Raw genomic sequence first — 16,422 nt, forward strand, 5'->3', positions numbered from 1 at the left:
GCTGATATGTAGAGGGAGCAAAAGTTCGAATTTGTTGAGCGAAAAACGATCAAAAAAGAGAGCCGGAGAAATGCGCGCAGAAAAAAATCGTCGTTCCTCTTTCTATCTACTTTGCGTTGCACATGCCAAACACACAAAACACAGCGCAACACAACACAACACAACACACAACAGCAGCTCAACAAGTTGGTGCTGTATATCTGTGCAGCGCGTAGCTCGTCGCACAAGTTTTATTTGTACACGGAGCAGCGTCGTGATAAAAACAAGGCTTCGAGCGTCACTACTCTCGCCCATATAGAAGATCAAATAAATTCGTGAAAAATGTCTCTCAAGGTATGTTAGTTTTGGCCCTCGATACGAACGATTCATTTATTACGTTTTATTAATTAGAAATTTTGATCACGATTTTTTGATCGACTCGAATACGGACGAGCTTTGAATTTATAAATACACATAATCTCGACTCGCGATAAAATGATCAGCTCATGCGTGGAAAGATAATAATACTATGTTAGGCCATTTTTTTGCATATCGATGATATTCAATAACGATTTTTAATAAGGACTTATTCGAATAATAATCAAAATTTTTCAACAGCCTATATTGTACTCGTACTGGAGGAGCTCCTGCTCTTGGAGAGTCCGAATCGGTAATTATAATCCAATTCAAAATTGATCAGTGTAGATTCGCGAGCGTCGCTGAGCTTTTTTTTCTTCATCTCTTTCATACATTGCCCCGCAGCTTTGAACTTGAAGGGAATCGCTTACGAGACGAGAACGATCGACTTGTTAAAGAATGGAGGGGAAAACAACAGCGAGGATTATCGAAAGATTAATCCGATGCAACAAGTGCCTGCGCTCCACATCGATAACCACACCTTGATCGACTCGGTGAGCTATCGAAATTTTTACTACTTTTTGTGAATTAAATCTCATACATCGTTATATCGGTTTATTGAAAAAAAAAAATCCTCAGCTCAACATAATAGAGTACTTGGACGAGACGCGACGCGATCCACCATTGCTGCCGGCCGATCCTGCAGAAAAGGCGAGAGTACGCGAGATGTGTCAAGTTATCGTGGCGGGCATCCAACCGGTTCAGAATGTCACTGTGCTCAATCGACTCGACAAAGAGCGCCGCTTGGAGTGGGCTCAGCACTTCATCTCTCGCGGTTTCACCGGTAAGCTATCGCGCCACCGACGATGCAATGCGGGAAGAAAATTTTGATTTTTTCTTTGTGCTTAATTATGAATTTCAGCTTTTGAAAAATTACTCGCCATGAGCAACAGTAATGGCAATTATTGCTACGGAGACAACATCACTCTGGCCGATTGCTGCCTCGTGCCACAGGTCTACAACGCACGCCGATACAAAGTCGATCTGACGCCGTTCCCGAAAATCGTCGAGATCGATCGCAATTTGAGCAATCATCCCGCCTTCCTGGCCACTCATCCGGACAAACAGCCCGATTGTCAACCTGACTAAACTTAGAAAGACTGTACCAGTTGTACTATTTTTTCTACTTCATTATTTATCATAATATATTAAAATCATTTATTACAATTTTTTATCATTAAAATTTCTTATTTTCACAAATAAAAAAAAAAATGTATTCCTTTGTCTTCATCGAGTATCAGAAAATCATGAAATTCGGAGTAAAAAATAGTACCAGCGCCATCTTACTGCGATTCGAGTTACTTCTGCTGCAGAGTGGAGACGGCTTTTTTCGTGAGAGTTGAAAAGAGACGGGTATATTGACTCTGCGGTCGTTCGTCGCATTGACAGACAGCCACGTGGTCGTCGCATTGGCGCGCCGGGCCCCCACATGTGTTCATTTTCAGTTGCACTTGAACTACAGTATAACCTAAGCAGAAGATTTAAATTCTGCGTACACGTGACTCGTGTTTTTATTTAGTATATTTATTTGAAACCGTCAAATAATTCACCATGAGTTCGGGTTTGTTTGTTTCTAAAAACTTTGAAGATGAAGTCAGTGCCGAGCAGGATCATTTGGCTGTGTTAAGACAGCAAATTGCAGCGAGAGCAGCAGAGAGAGAAAAACAACAAAAAGAGGCAAAAAAAAATGAGGTCAATGAAAAAGATCTTAATGCTCCAGCAAGTAAAACACAGACTGACAACAATGTTAAATCAATTGAAGAGAACGAAGGAAAACAAGGTGAAGGAAAGAAGGCTAAAGTGCTATCAAACTTTACAATTTTAGGCAAAAAACAAAGTACAAAACAGTTGAAAGTTAAAAGAGTATTGCAAGATTGGATAGCTCATCCAAAAGTTGTGAACTCAGAGCTTAGTAAAGGTGAAAGTGTTGACAGTTTTGAACCATTGTTGGACTCGCATCTAATAACAAAACTCAAGAATGATGGTTTTGATAAATTATTTCCCATTCAAGCAACTGCATTGAAATGGTTACTTGATACTCATCAACATTATAGACAAGGCATGAGGCCACGAGATACATGTATATCTATGCCAACTGGAAGTGGTATGTAACATCTGTTCACTTTTATGTTAATAACTAAACTTTTTGATGTTCAATTAATAAACTTGTAATGTTTATAGGAAAAACGTTGTCCTATGTTCTACCAATTATACAAATACTTAAAAATAAGTTTGTTCGGTTGGTTCGATGTCTGATTGTGTTACCAACGCAAGAGTTGGCTACACAGGTGTATAAAGTTATGACTACATATACTAAAGACACTCATTTAAAAGTAGCTGTAATAACAGGAGCTTCATCATTTGATGAAGAACAAGAAAAATTAGTGAAAAAAGGTAAAAAATTGTTAATTTAATTGTTACTGAATTTCAAACAATTTGAAAAAACTTTATGAATTTAAAAATTTAATTAAAAATTTTTTTTTCTAGAGGAAAACGGAGAATATATTAGTAAAGTTGACATAGTAATTGCTACACCAGGGCGTTTGATTGATCATATAAAAAAAACAGAAGGGTTTAACTTAGAAGCTTTAAGATTTTTAGTAATCGATGAAGCAGATCGCACTACAGATTGGCTGCGATATCTTCCACCTCTACAAGTTACACCTCCACAGATAACAGTGAATAACTCTTTTGTTGGTCTTAATTGGTAATATTGAATTTTTTTTTTTTCTATTGCATTTATAAACAAAATGTCAAAATATAAGCTAAAAAATTATTTAATTGCAGTAAATTACCAGCTCAGAAGATTCTTTTAAGTGCTACTTTATCTTTAAACCCGGAAAATCTTCACGATTTTTGTCTTCATGATCCAATACTCTATACATCAGCAGCCGGTGATCTGAGTGAATTAGATGGAGATTTGAATCTTGACGAAGATTTCACTAGCTGCTATGGAAATCCCAGTGAACTGACTGAGAGAATTTTCCAGAGCTCCCAAATGCAGAAGCCTCTTGCAGCCTATCATTTGCTCTTGAAAAAGAAGGCATACAAGAAAGCTTTAGTTTTCACAAATTCCTGTGAGTCTGCTCACAGTTTAGCTCTGCTTTTAGCATTTCTTGGTGAAGAAAAGAAAATTACAGTAGGAGAACTCACTGCTCAACTTGGCTCTAAACAACGAGAACAGACTCTCAACAAATTCAAAGATGGATCTTTACAAGTGTGAGTTTAAAAAAAACATCTTTAATTTGATTATTTTGTATTAGCCTTTAGTTGATACTAATCAATGAAGTTCGTGAATAAAATTAAACTAAACTCAGTCTAATTTCAAAGATAATTCACGTACTTCATGGAACTGATTGCTAGTATTAGCTCAAGGTGGATTGAGATCACTTATTGTGTAGCAAAAAAATTGTGCATCCTAAACCGCAGAAAAGCATTGGTCTTATGAATCAATGTTGAACCAATGTGTTTCTGCACTTTAAGATGGACATCGTGATGTCAAATTGAAAAATTTTCCAGTATTATATAATAATATATTTTTTGCAGACTCGTGAGTTCTGACGCTCTAGCTCGTGGATTAGACATTCCTAAAATAAAATTAGTGATCTCCTACGATCTTCCAAAACACGTCAAGGGCTACATACATCGTGCTGGCAGAACTGGACGTGGAGGTGTTCCTGGTACAGCCGTTTCTATTCTTTTAGACAATCAGATTCCTCATTTCTCCAAGATGTTACGTAATGTCGGCAAGACTGTACCAGAGGTCGAGACCGAGAGTCTCGATGAATTGGCCGAGTCTGTGGGTTACAAGAAGCATTTGGAAAAACTGCAAGAAAAGCTTGACTTGGAAGACGAGGAGAAAAAGTTGTCAGGCAAAGCAGTAAAACGACCGAAAAGAAACTAAAAAATGTTCTCGATGCCCATTGAAATAATATTTTTGGTCCTACGTTGAAGACGAAATAGTACATTATGCAACGGGGGCAGGAGATTGACGACCGTCCCAGTTGCGTATTATATTTTTGTTGTCAAAGCGTACAGGAAGTCGATTTGAGGATTTTTCCGTACGCTGTGCTGTGTGAAAAAGTAGCACTTTCATCATGTAGTGATAAAAATTTTATTTTCTGTCGGGGGTTGAAAAAAAAGTTTGAGCATCATCTGCAACATTATCATCATTATTAGGAGCATTATAAGAGATGAAAAAGAATGTCTAGATCGCATGTAAATTAATAATCGAGGCGACAAAGCAGCCGTGTTTTATTTCGGCATCGCTTCGGATTTTTTTTTTTTTTTTTTTTTAAATATAAATTTAAGTATATCTATACCAATTACATAATTTCATGCCTGGGTTGAAGATTTATATGTGATCCAAGATGTACCTTTTATCTCTATTGATCCGTAATCGAAAATTTTAAAGCAGTGTAAATCAATTTTCATCAATAAATAAACTGGAACAATTAACATCGATCATAACATTTTATTGTCTTGAAGTTAATAGTATTATATATAGTCTTCACTTTTCTCATCAGCTGCAATAGCTTTCACACTCTTTTCACTGTTTTGCCATTTTTCCTATTTTTTTTTCTCAACAAACACTAAAAAATTCTCGCGTTCTACACTACCTATGATATCGCTCTAGTCGTGCATTTTGTTTGCATTGACCAAGGCAAGATACGATTTAATTAATATAACAAAAATAATCATTGCGAGATCATTCATCTCTTTATAATTTTTCCCCTTTATTGCTATTATTTTTTATTAACAAATTCGATATGTTAAAAAACAAACAAAGAACTGTTTGTATGCCGCGCTGTTATATTTTTTCGTTGTATCCAGCATTTTTCATACATCAAAAATAATGATTTTTTCCCCATTTTCGTCAATGCAATTGCAAGATTCAACTGTTTTCCTTCTTTTTATTTATTTTTTTTTAATTTGTACAAATATATTTTACAAAGTTAACCCGCTGATTCAAGGGTACAAGCTAAGAAAAATGTTTTAAAAGAAAAAGCTTTGAATGGTCGTAATTACATGTTATTTATCGTTTAACTTTACATTAATGAATTCGTATTTTTTGGACCACTCGAAAAAACATTCCTAATGTATCGAATTGAATACGATCGATCGTAACTTGCAATTCGAAGATTTTGGTAATTTTTCCACAAATGTTCAACGCACATTAACTAAATCATATTTTTTTATTTCGCTGGCAGTGTATTTTCGCAAAATGGAAAACAATTTTATACGCAACTTCACGAACTATATTTCTTCACTCTGTCGTACAACAAAAAACAATACACCAATTAATGATTATTTTTTCATATTGCTCACTAGTGTCTCGGTAATCGAGTGCCAATGACGAAAAATAATCGAACTTTTGTTCCTTTTATACACCATTAAGATATGCACTGTCGATTCATCAAAAAAGGATGAATTTACATACGTTGTATATTATTTTTTTCATAGATCATAACAATATTCGAGTTTATTATTTATTTTACGAGTTATACAAGTTACATCTCTTTTAATATATATAATTTTTTTATTTATTTATTGTCGTGATTCACCCTCTCACAGGTTCCATACATACTACCATATGTACTTTACGAGTAATAATTTTATAAATATAATACGCTGATGGGCGTATCGCTCGTTTTAATAAAGCACCTGAGTGAGTTTTTTTCCTGCTCGCACATGTTTAGCTCGTCTATACAATATGTTTTATATTATCCCTTTTTTTTACGTCATTATACACCGTTTTATTTAATTAAATTTATCTTACCGGGTTTATTATTATTATTATTCATCTTTTTTTTTTACAAATGTTTACAATCGTTTGCGCTCGTACCGTAAAATTGCGCCGCAATAAACGCAACGCTCGTCAGCCTCGTAAATACACGATTTACCAAGGAAAACAATTGTAATACCGCACTAGACTTGCTCGGCATACCCACATTCACACACATACACACATACACACATCTACACGCGCATACAGTCATTCCCTGAGCGTGTTAAAACTGACCACTATCTCGTATGGCAGTAGCAGTTGCAGTAGCAGCGGCAGCCGCGTCGAGCTTAATTAACATCGCGCTGCGGAGCTTAATCCGCATCAGAGTAACGCAGTGGCACGTATATCGGATACTTCTTAAGGAGCAGAAAAAAAATACACACACACACATGCACACGGGGTGGACACTGCTCTGGGCTTGAATAAATTAAACGGGATTTCAGAGCAAAGCGTTGTGAGCACGCGTTGTTTTACGAGGCTGGACAACAATGAAGAAAAACAAAAAGAAACACGCTTGCACGAACTTTGAAATCAGAGTAGATTATTTTTCTCCATTGGATTTGCTTTTTACAGTATTGTATTATTTTGGGTACCATAGATATAAAAACTTTGATTTTCATTGCTGCGTACATGTAAGGATAGGTATATACAGTAACTAGGATTATTATTATTTCTTTTTTTTTCTATTTTTTTTTTTTCGTAACTCGCTCAGCTGGAACGGTATGGAATTCGATGAACTTGCTCAATTTTAATTTATTCTCAATATATATTTTAAGTACGCGTTATTCATCGCAGTTATTATTATTTTTCATATAAATACAATGTGGTTTTGTGAACCACGAATCATTGCAATTTCCCCTTGATTCGCTGTAAACAGTGAATCTTTTTTTTTTATTATACCATTAACTTACGTCTACGATTAATATATGTACAATCGAATAGTCTGAAGCATATTGAGCGATGGAACTCTAGATATTTGAAGATGGATAAGTATCGTATGTATGCATGCATCGAATGCATTTATAATGATAATTATAAAAAAAGGAAGACGAAGTTATGCTCCTTTTGTCTTTGGATCGCAAGGAATAGATAAATATATATTATTTATATTATATACGTATCCTATATGTATATGATACAATATTATATACATTCACGCACGAGCGAAACTGCGCGGGTCGATTTTTTGCCGGTTCACTTGTCTTTCGCGCAGCAGCTTCGGCTTCTTCTTCTTTTCTCGCTGACGCAGTGCAGTTGTTCCGCGCGCGCGAGATATCGTAGTCGTGCTGCTGCGAGTGCCTTCCCCGCCACACACAGCAGAGACAGAGATAGAAAAGGAGAGAGAGCAAGAGATAGTCAAAGAGAGAGAAAGAGATAGGCAAGAAAGAAGAAATATATCGCGAGTACGTGCTCGGGGTGAGAGTCGCAGAAGCGGTTGCGTTTATTACGCGCGGCCCGGAGTTTCGATATCGCTCGCGCGAGTCATACGCGCGCGACGACGACGAAGACGACTTCCGAGCGAGATCATCCGCGCGGATTGTTAGAAACGTAAAAAAAAATCGATATGCACCGAAAGAGCTTTTCTCGTACACGATATGAATCGTTTGAGAAAAAATTAAATTTTAAAGATCTCGATATTATTCGATTCGACTGCATGTAAATAATTTTTTTTCGGGCAGCGGATGACGTATATATTTACAAATCGCTTTGTACAGCAACGATAAATATCCCCCTTTACTGATTTTAAAGTATCCTCGACACGATACCGATCATCGCTAGCATCTGTAGCGAGCCGAGGCTCGTGGTTGCTCTCAGCATAATACCGATCGAGCCCGAGCCCGGATACGAGGACGATCTCGGCTTGTCGTAGTTGCGATGCTGCTGCTGCTGATTGCCCGAGCCCGCGCTGCCGCCCACGCGCTGATGGCCGTTCTTGCCGCCGCTGCCCCCGCCGCCGTCCATCGTCTGGGTGCTGCTGTGGCCGAGACTGTTGCCGCTGTTCGAGGAGGTCAGGAGCTCGTTGTCGTGGCCCTGGCCGTGGCTGCCGTCGTACTCGCCTCCGCCGCCCAAGCCTCCCTGATTGTCGTCGTCGTCGCCGCCGCCGCCGCTGTCGTGATGACGCTGGCTGAACTTTCTGCGCGACGACTTGGAGCCCTGCTGCTGTTGCTTCTTGCGATTGGGTCGCAGATCGTTGGGACGCGACTGCGTGCCCGGCGCGGACGTCGTCTGGTACACGTCCCGCACCAATTCCAGCTCTGCGAATCGATCGTTCACAAAAGATCGTTTTTAAATTATAATTGTAATAGAGAGGGTGAGACGTGTATTGCATGGTCCAGACGTACCTTGTAATCTGACGGCACCTTCGGCTTTGCCAAGGGCATTTTCCGACGAGCAGACGTAGCCGACAAAGTCACCTTTGTCCAGGCTACGGATCGTCAGGTTCATTTCCCAGGAGTAGTGATTTATCGGGGCCTCCGACATGGAGTATTTGTCGTTGGGAAGTAATTTTTCACCTGCAACGAACACATTCACAGATACACGTATACAATACCCCGTGCGGAATCGTTTGTATCTATATCAATCATTATTTTTTCTTTTGGGGATTTGTTTTTTTTTTATATCCGACCGATGGTAACAAAAACAATAACAAAAAAGTAAAAAGACTAAAACAATTCGTTAATTTGTGAGCAGCCGAGTGGAATGCCTCAAACACAAAAACTAATTCCTCTCTCTTTTCTCGCGCGCGTAGTGTGCTTTCCCCCGGTGGGGGTGTATGTGCGTAGGTGCATTTGATCCCTTTTTTTTTTACTTTTCACATAACAAGTCGAAACGGATATCTGCGCTACGATTGAAAGAGTATGCGAGCGCTTTGAGAGAAAAAAAATCAATTCGCAATGATTGCAAATGCCGATGGCTGGCGTTGTTCCACTTTTTTCCTTCTCTCTGTCGGCGCAGCACACAATCGCGTATCTCTCGAATTGTGCACCCGTGTAAGAATTATCCCCGCGCGCGCCGCGTTTTGCCCAACCAGTCGAGATTACACACGCGAAAAGGCAAAATGAAAAATTCAATGTACAGTTTATTCAGCGATAAAATATGATACTCTGGCTCGCGCCCTGTGTATATGATACAGCAGATCATTAATTACCTTTGTCAGTGAACCACGTGTTCATGGCTTGGGGCGAAGCTTCGACGATGCACTGCAGCGTGACGTTCTTTGTCACCGGCGCACCCACCACGTGATTCGTCACTTTTATCGATGGCTGGACTGCATCGGCCCCGCACAGAATGAAATGTAAAGAATTTTTTTTTTTTATATATTGATAAAGGTATGCGCGATTTGATATTATATAATATTTTGTAGCTTCGGATGCGTATGCCGCGCGCGTCTTAATATACGTATAGGCTTTGGCATGAATTTTGTCGATAATTTGCTGAGCGCGCGTATTTTCACGTAATTCTTGTGTTGAAATATTTTCATAAATGTGCAGAATTTTTGTAAAAGGAATTTTTTCCTGTACCCTTCTATATCGATGCAAAACAATGCACAATTTAAACAAGGACGCGTTATATTAATTGTGCGTAATGTAGGACACGCTGCATTGTTAATTAATTGCTATTTTCTTCCTCGAGCTTTATATATTTTTCGACCATCAGTGAAAATAGCTTTCGAATATTTTATCGATCGGCCCTTGGGATTGGATCGCAGCGATCCGAAATATCTCGCATCGAATCCGATACATTTAAGGGAAAATTACAACAACTCACACTGCACATTAACGGCGTAGCGTTTACTGACTGTCGGCGGTATGCCGTTGCTCGCTATGCAGAGATAAGTGCCCATCTCTTGGCGCAGCACGCCGGTTAGCTCGAGCTGCTCGCCCTCGTATTTCTCGAGTACTGCAAAAATAAAAGAAGAATCAAGAAAATAGAGATTTTGCAACGTTTAGATAAAAACACATTTTTCTCTCTACTATCGCTCTGCGTGCGCGGCGCATAGTTGAAATTTCAATTCAGTCAATATAATCGTAGTCGTCGAGGCTTACATTTTTTTTGTCCGTTCTCTCTCAGCACAATCTTATGGCCGTCCTCGCGCTTCCAGGTGACGTTGGGCTCGGGCGAGCCCGTTGCGACGCAGCGCAGCTTGATATTGCCACCCTCGTGCGCCACCAGGCCCTCCGAAGTCTCGTCCATGATATCGGGCGGAATGACGACAGTCATGTAACCCATCTGTTTTTTTCCATTCGCCCCCCGCACGAATTCGGCGCAGCAGCGGCAGCATCGTGTGCAGAGAAAGAGGGAAATGAAAAATTCAACAATTTTTTCCTATTTTTTTTTTCTACTCGCTCCCTCAGCTCCTTTTTTCATAAAAGAAAGAGCTGGAGCTGCACACGTAAGTATCTAAGAAAATCTGATAATATTCACCTGGCTGAGCATGGGTTCGGTATTGACTTGGCACATGTAGGTGCCGGAATCATTTTTCTGCACGTTCGACACGTGCAGCTTCCAGGTGTTGTGGCCGTTGTGCGTCACCGACAACCGTGGATTGTGCGCCACCAAGTGCGTGTGTATGGCCAGAATCGCCCTCGAGTCCGACTTGATCCAGGCGACCTTTAATTATGATAAAAAAAACAAAAAATCACGCAAGTTCGAGTTATGCGCCGGACATTGTTTCAGAGCTTATGACGTTATATAGCTTTCGTATGTATAATGCGTGCGGCTGAAAATTACTCGATTAATCTTACCCTGTAGGACTGAAGATGATTGACGACGCACGTGAAGGACACTTCTCGGCCTTGGATGACCGTGTGGTTTTCCAGCGGTGCCAAGAATTCCGGCATAATCTCCGGCGCTATTTGACCTGCAACAGCGTATAGAACAATGCCATTTTTTACATCATTCTTATAAGATATTTATACATGTGCATTTCGTATTATATACGTATAGAAGAGTGAGATTCAATAAAAGAAAAATAAAATCGTAGCTAAGGGTAAAAAGCTCTCGGTACACGACTTTTGTTTCGCGAAATTTGATGTAAGCGAATATATCCAATACAAAAACGTCTCTACGATGTACGAAGATTTATCTGCCCGCGCCTTTGTACTTGATTTTAAGTCAGCGAATTTTTTCTCGCGCTTCCCATCCGCCCGCCCTTGCGCAAAAGGAGAAGGAAGTAAATAAATGCCATAAAAAAATTCGCGAAAGAGAATAATACAATTCAATTTTCACCAAAAGTATATATAAGTACTCTTATACATGAAAAATAAGCTCCGGAATTTGAATCCCTGGCAAGAGTGAGCGAGCGAGCGAGCGAGCAAGGAGGAGAGTTATGAAACATCTTTAATACGAATGCATTCATACTTTAATCTTATCTCACATATTTTAAACACACACGGACGCGCGCGCGCAAACTCATACTCCCTCTCTCACACATGCATACACACACTTATAGACACACATGCACACACGTGCGCGCATTGAGTGCTCGAATATCTCGCACGCGTTCGTGCGAGAGAAGCGATAAATGGAAAAATTCTTCGTTCGTTTTCCTGAAGAGTAGAAGCAGCAGCAGCTATCCTATATGCTATGTAAGTGTGTGCTGCTGCACGACGACGACGACGACGACGTGTCGGAGCGAGCCTGAAGCATCAAACACTCACAATGGTAATCCCAAAACTCGCGAAGAGCGAGAAGCATGTGTGCCTCGTGCGAGAGAAAAGATATCTCTGATGCATGTGCCCAAGAGTGCTAGCTGCGCGAGTAGTCCTTTACCATATTATATCTCCTGCGCAAGCTGAGAAAGAAAAATCTCAAGCTTTTTTCCTCATCTCCCGTTCGTTCGATTAATTGTCAAATTTTTTGCTCCTCTCCCGTGTACTCTAAGTAATCGGCATTAAAACAAAATCTCGGGATATTATACCTCCTCCTAGCCCGGGGAAGAGGCTACTTTATACATAGGCTATATATGCTCGAGAGTTTTATTGTCGGCAGTGCAGCTCAGTAGGAGGGGAACCGTATAAGGAATTCTAATTTTGCGTTTAACTCTTATTTGACTGGCACGCGTACACGGAGTAAGCCACTTTGAGCTGTTGAGAGCTTCAGCAGCAGCAGCAGCAGCTTCTTTTCTGCCACTGTCCCCCTTCATTCGTTTATCTTTTTTTCTCTCTCGTTCTTTCTCTTTTTTTCTCTTTCGATCCATTCACTGCTTTAAACCCTCTCGTTTAACCGATATACATATATATTATACGCTTCGCGAAAGAAAAGCGGTGGTGACGGCGGCGACGATGATGATGAGATTTTCAAGAATACGCGTCCGCGAGTTGTGAATATACTTGGGCGGGGGAGATGGGAAAAAGATGACTGCGAGAAATTATGCAGCCACAGCAGCACAGAGTCTCTGTGTAATATAACGTCTGAAAAGGGTTATATGCGAATAAATATATGCTAAAAATGTTGCGCTTTTCAAAAGTTAGCTGCCTCTCGCGCGCTTCCGAGCTCGCTCCATCTCTCTCTTTCTCTCTCTTTCGCGATGACGACGATCGCGATAGCTTTAATCGCTTTCAAAAGTGTAGCATAGAAACTGACTGGCTTGGGCTAAGCGCGCGGCGCAGTACGGCAAGGGTAAAAGGGAATAGTAGTGGTAGTACGACTACGACTACTGCTACTACTACTACTACTAATCTCTAGCCGAGCTACCGGGCGAGAATAGTAGGATTCAGTCGTAATCTCCAATGTTAACTGCGGATTAAATTGGAAGGGAAAAATTTAATTTAAATCCCTTTCTCGTTGAATGCAGAAAAGCAAGAGGGAGAGGAGGAGGAGGTGAGCCGAGTGAGTAAGAGAGAGAGAGAGAGAGAGAGAGAGAAATAGTATATAGTAGAGACGCAAAACTTGGACGCTCCTCTTGCAGGCGCGTGAGAGTAATTTTCTGAAAAGATTGTTACGCATGGATTATAACGTGCGCGAAAGCGGCCCGGCCAGCGTTATTATCATACTGTTTCTTCGAGTCTCCAGTACATAAATTCATTTTCTAAGCTGTGTTGGCCGTACTCTTTTTGCTTTTTTTTTAATTTTTAAATTGTCTAAGCCTCGTGTGCGAGTACGGATAATTGGAAGATATATTATAAGTTTTAGCCTCTCCTACGACTAGCTCGTACAACATCGCCTGGCTCCGGGAAATATTCTTCTTTCCGTATACTGTGCACTGACGTCTCGATCCTTAATGGTTATGTGCTTTACGACTTTGGTACACAATATCCGCGTGGTAGAGAAAAAAAGTCTCGACGATCGCGAAAGAGAAAGAAAGAAAGAAAGAAAGAAACGGAGGTAGAGGTTGCGAGAGAAAACTTTTTTTTGCTCTTCGATTATCGCATTACACGACGAGGCGCCCACTCCCCGCTTCACAAACCGTCCTCATAGACCCGAAGATATAGCGTATATAAACTTCAATTTTACGCTCGAGAAGACTCGCCTTAAACACGCGATGGAGAAAGACACTCGGGCAATCAGCAAACTTATGCATTCGCCGCGAGGAGGGAACAGTTCTGCCTTCTTTATACAGACACACACAGGGGAGAGAGAAAGTGAGTCAACTTTTCTTTATTCTTTCACTTCGACTTCTACAGCCAAGCTTGGCGGATCAGGGTTAAAGCGCGCGGGGGAGAACGAGGTAAACTTTCGACGGACGATCCGTAGCGCGGGGCCGCGGCGCGTCATGGATATAGATACCGGAGCATCATTATCCATACGATACGAGATTTACCTCGATGCCCATATATATTTCCTTGGGACGAGCAAATTATCGAATGTCCGGGCTGAGTTATACACGCATAGGGGATCGTGTATCTCGTATGTGGAAATTTCATCGCTCGTTTGTTCGCGAGTTTGCTTTTGAATTTGGAAAATCAAATTTTGGAGAAAAGATTCGTTCCGACTTATTTCACTATGTGTAATTAGTCGTGTAAATAGAGAGAAAGGGATGGAGGCAAGAGAGGAGGTCGGGTTTGTATACACGTAATTTTCCGCAATGCTTTTCTATGCACAGCTTGTGTTATATATACACACACACTGCACAATCGGGTGGTAGCCGAGAGTTGTTTATTTTCCAACCAAATGAGAATTTATACGAGTCCCCGAAGAACTCAACTCATCAAGAGTCTCTCTGGCATATCCGGTTCGTATACCCGCCGTAACATCTGCCTCGGCTTCGCTCTCGATTTCGCAGAATGGGCCACGGGGTTATCCGGGAGAGCTTGTTCTTGCGCTTTCTATGTACGCGCGGCAAGCTGCAAGCTGTGCATATACTGCATCGCACCGCAACGAGCACAGGTTCCTTTGCATAATGATTTCGTGTAAATTTTCCTTCGCCAAAATTTATTTATGCATATACAGGGCATCGATGTTTATTTTTACGGACTCGTCTGCGAAAGCATCAGCAGTTGAGATAATTTCATCCCCGCAGCTTCGGGGAGCTGTTAACACTTTTCCATCCTTGTTTATCGCTCTCGTGGCCCCCCTCGACGCAGCACAGCCTCGACAGACTTAATATTTTCGACAAGAATTTTGATTAATCAAATTTCATCGTACAACTAAGATTCGTTGCGGAACTAAAATCGCGCCTTTCGCTCTCTCTCTCTCTCTCTCTCTCTCTCTCAGCCCCTCTTTCTCAACTCGACTCAGTCAAATTGCTCCAGAGTGTCTTATTTAATTTGTACAGGGATGGAGCTTGTTTTATTAAATTAAACGAGAAATTTCAACTTGATGTAATTACAGCCTTTTGGTGGTATCTGTACGTGTGCCGCGCTCTGCCTTCGCGTGTAAAATCACTCGAGTGTACCTATATATACCGCTCGATGTAACTCGTTCCAATAACGACGACGCCGGTGATACTTCAAGGTACGATCCTCGCGTGTTAAGTATCTGATCTCTTTTTAACAAAAAAAGAAAGAGAGAGAAAAGGAAAAAAAAAGATTTTCATTTCAAACGGACTTCCATGGTTTATATCGATCGCAAAAACTCGTATGTTAGCCTCGGACTAACCGCATTATATATATACGTCGACGAGAGAGAAGACAAAACGGCCAGCCCGAGTCTTGATTTAGTTTTGAACCTCCGCAAACGTTTCTCTCTCTCTCTCTCTCTCTCTCTCTCTCTCTCTCGCAACGCCTGTATACGAAACAGAAATAGTAGGAGGATTCGGCCTAGCGGAGATGGTATTTATTACGCTATAGCATATTGTGCAACTATCTCTCTCTCTCTCGCCGCGCATTGTTTGCGTTTTGTGCACCGTGGCATATGATCCTCCCCCGTTCCTTTTTTTATTCCATCTGGTTTCTTGTATTAAACACTGCCTGCACGCGCAAGCTTGTCAAGAGTTGTGTAATTTTCCTTGTTTGTTGCCGCTACACGCGCGTACCACGCTATATAATGCAATGCCGCGTTTTTGGGTACGCTTTTTTTTTTGTAAGTTAAATTTTTGCCCAAACGCGCTGCATGTGACGCGAAGAAAAAAAAATTAAGTAAATAAAATTTAACGTTTTTGGGATCGATGTGCACGTGGAATATATATGCTATGCACCAACGTACCGCCGGAAACGTTCATAAGCCTCTTATTAATACAAATGTATTTACAGACTATAAGCGAAACATATTTTGGAGCCGACAAAACTGTCGCGGGCTTTCGATGTATGACAATAAATACTTGCTTGCAAAAAGCCCCCGAAATATCATCCGGATCCCGGCTGAATTTGATACTTTTAATGCGCCCCCGCGTGTGTGCCCGTATCTATATATTATTCATTTCCCACGCGACGCTCAAGTGTGCGTATACGCGCATATCGCTCGAATTGTTAAAATTGTTATATCCCGTGATCCGCGGTAAATAACATTCGCGAAGCCAATAACAAAATATTCCCCCGTGCTTGTGTATTTCGATGGAAAAAAAATTTCGTTCGCGCACGACGCACGCAAGTTTGCCATAAATTTACGCCGGACATCGTGACTTTACGACTCATTATCGTCGATTTTCTTTTTTTCCCCGCGTCAGGGGAGACAATAAGGTAAAAATCGTAAAGTTAATTATTGATTTTTCGATGACGCGAATGCGATTGATCATAACGTATTCCATTTACAATGTTCACCGACAAATGAGGGCCTCTTTAGTATAAATGTCTGCTGCTGCCTTTCACGCGCGATACCCATTAACTGCATCATTCCTGGGGGTTGAGTATTCAATTTTT

General features: G+C 40.7%; 3 protein-coding genes across 3 annotated transcripts in view; 2 read left to right on the forward strand and 1 right to left on the reverse strand.

The window, feature by feature from the left end:
- The first annotated feature begins 243 nt into the window (after window positions 1–243).
- On the forward strand, window positions 244–1,565 carry LOC106660171 (probable maleylacetoacetate isomerase 2). The gene is made up of 5 exons (XM_014383040.2): window positions 244–333; window positions 598–649; window positions 742–890; window positions 976–1,180; window positions 1,259–1,565. The coding sequence occupies exons 1-5, from the start codon at window positions 322–324 to the stop codon at window positions 1,483–1,485; spliced, it is 645 nt and encodes a 214-aa protein (XP_014238526.1). The 5' UTR covers window positions 244–321; the 3' UTR covers window positions 1,486–1,565.
- Window positions 1,566–1,816: 251 nt separating this feature from the next.
- Window positions 1,817–4,847, forward strand: LOC106660116 (probable ATP-dependent RNA helicase Dbp73D). Its single transcript, XM_014382957.2, has 5 exons — window positions 1,817–2,500; window positions 2,578–2,790; window positions 2,884–3,103; window positions 3,184–3,615; window positions 3,943–4,847. Exons 1-5 carry the CDS (start codon window positions 1,948–1,950, stop codon window positions 4,298–4,300), a joined length of 1,776 nt encoding a protein of 591 aa, XP_014238443.1. The 5' UTR covers window positions 1,817–1,947; the 3' UTR covers window positions 4,301–4,847.
- A 3,016-nt stretch (window positions 4,848–7,863) lies between these two features.
- LOC106660007 (lachesin-like) overlaps window positions 7,864–16,422 on the reverse strand; it is a 70,473-nt gene continuing 61,914 nt past the window's right edge. The window contains exons 4-10 of the mRNA XM_014382819.2: window positions 10,930–11,045; window positions 10,610–10,795; window positions 10,231–10,414; window positions 9,953–10,084; window positions 9,333–9,452; window positions 8,527–8,697; window positions 7,864–8,439 (exon numbers count right to left, since the gene is read on the reverse strand). Coding sequence (XP_014238305.1) covers window positions 7,928–8,439; window positions 8,527–8,697; window positions 9,333–9,452; window positions 9,953–10,084; window positions 10,231–10,414; window positions 10,610–10,795; window positions 10,930–11,045 — 1,421 coding nt within the window. The 3' untranslated portion in view covers window positions 7,864–7,927. The remainder of the gene's footprint in view (window positions 8,440–8,526; window positions 8,698–9,332; window positions 9,453–9,952; window positions 10,085–10,230; window positions 10,415–10,609; window positions 10,796–10,929; window positions 11,046–16,422) is intronic.

Source organism: Trichogramma pretiosum, unplaced genomic scaffold (genome assembly GCF_000599845.2).
Source record: "Trichogramma pretiosum strain Unisexual culture from Peru unplaced genomic scaffold, Tpre_2.0 scaffold18, whole genome shotgun sequence".
Lineage (NCBI taxonomy): Eukaryota > Metazoa > Arthropoda > Insecta > Hymenoptera > Trichogrammatidae > Trichogramma > Trichogramma pretiosum.

Excerpts from the sequence above, each read along its gene's own strand:
- LOC106660171 (XM_014383040.2), top strand. Across the intron at positions 891-975 it reads ACCACACCTTGATCGACTCG|CTCAACATAATAGAGTACTT; the intron begins GTGAGCTATCGA and ends AAAAATCCTCAG. Across the intron at positions 1,181-1,258 it reads CATCTCTCGCGGTTTCACCG|CTTTTGAAAAATTACTCGCC; the intron begins GTAAGCTATCGC and ends TATGAATTTCAG.
- LOC106660116 (XM_014382957.2), top strand. The coding sequence starts at position 1,948 with ATGAGTTCGGGTTTGTTTGTTTCTAAAAACTTTGAAGATGAAGTCAGT. Across the intron at positions 2,791-2,883 it reads AGAAAAATTAGTGAAAAAAG|AGGAAAACGGAGAATATATT; the intron begins GTAAAAAATTGT and ends TTTTTTTTCTAG. Across the intron at positions 3,616-3,942 it reads AAAGATGGATCTTTACAAGT|ACTCGTGAGTTCTGACGCTC; the intron begins GTGAGTTTAAAA and ends TATTTTTTGCAG.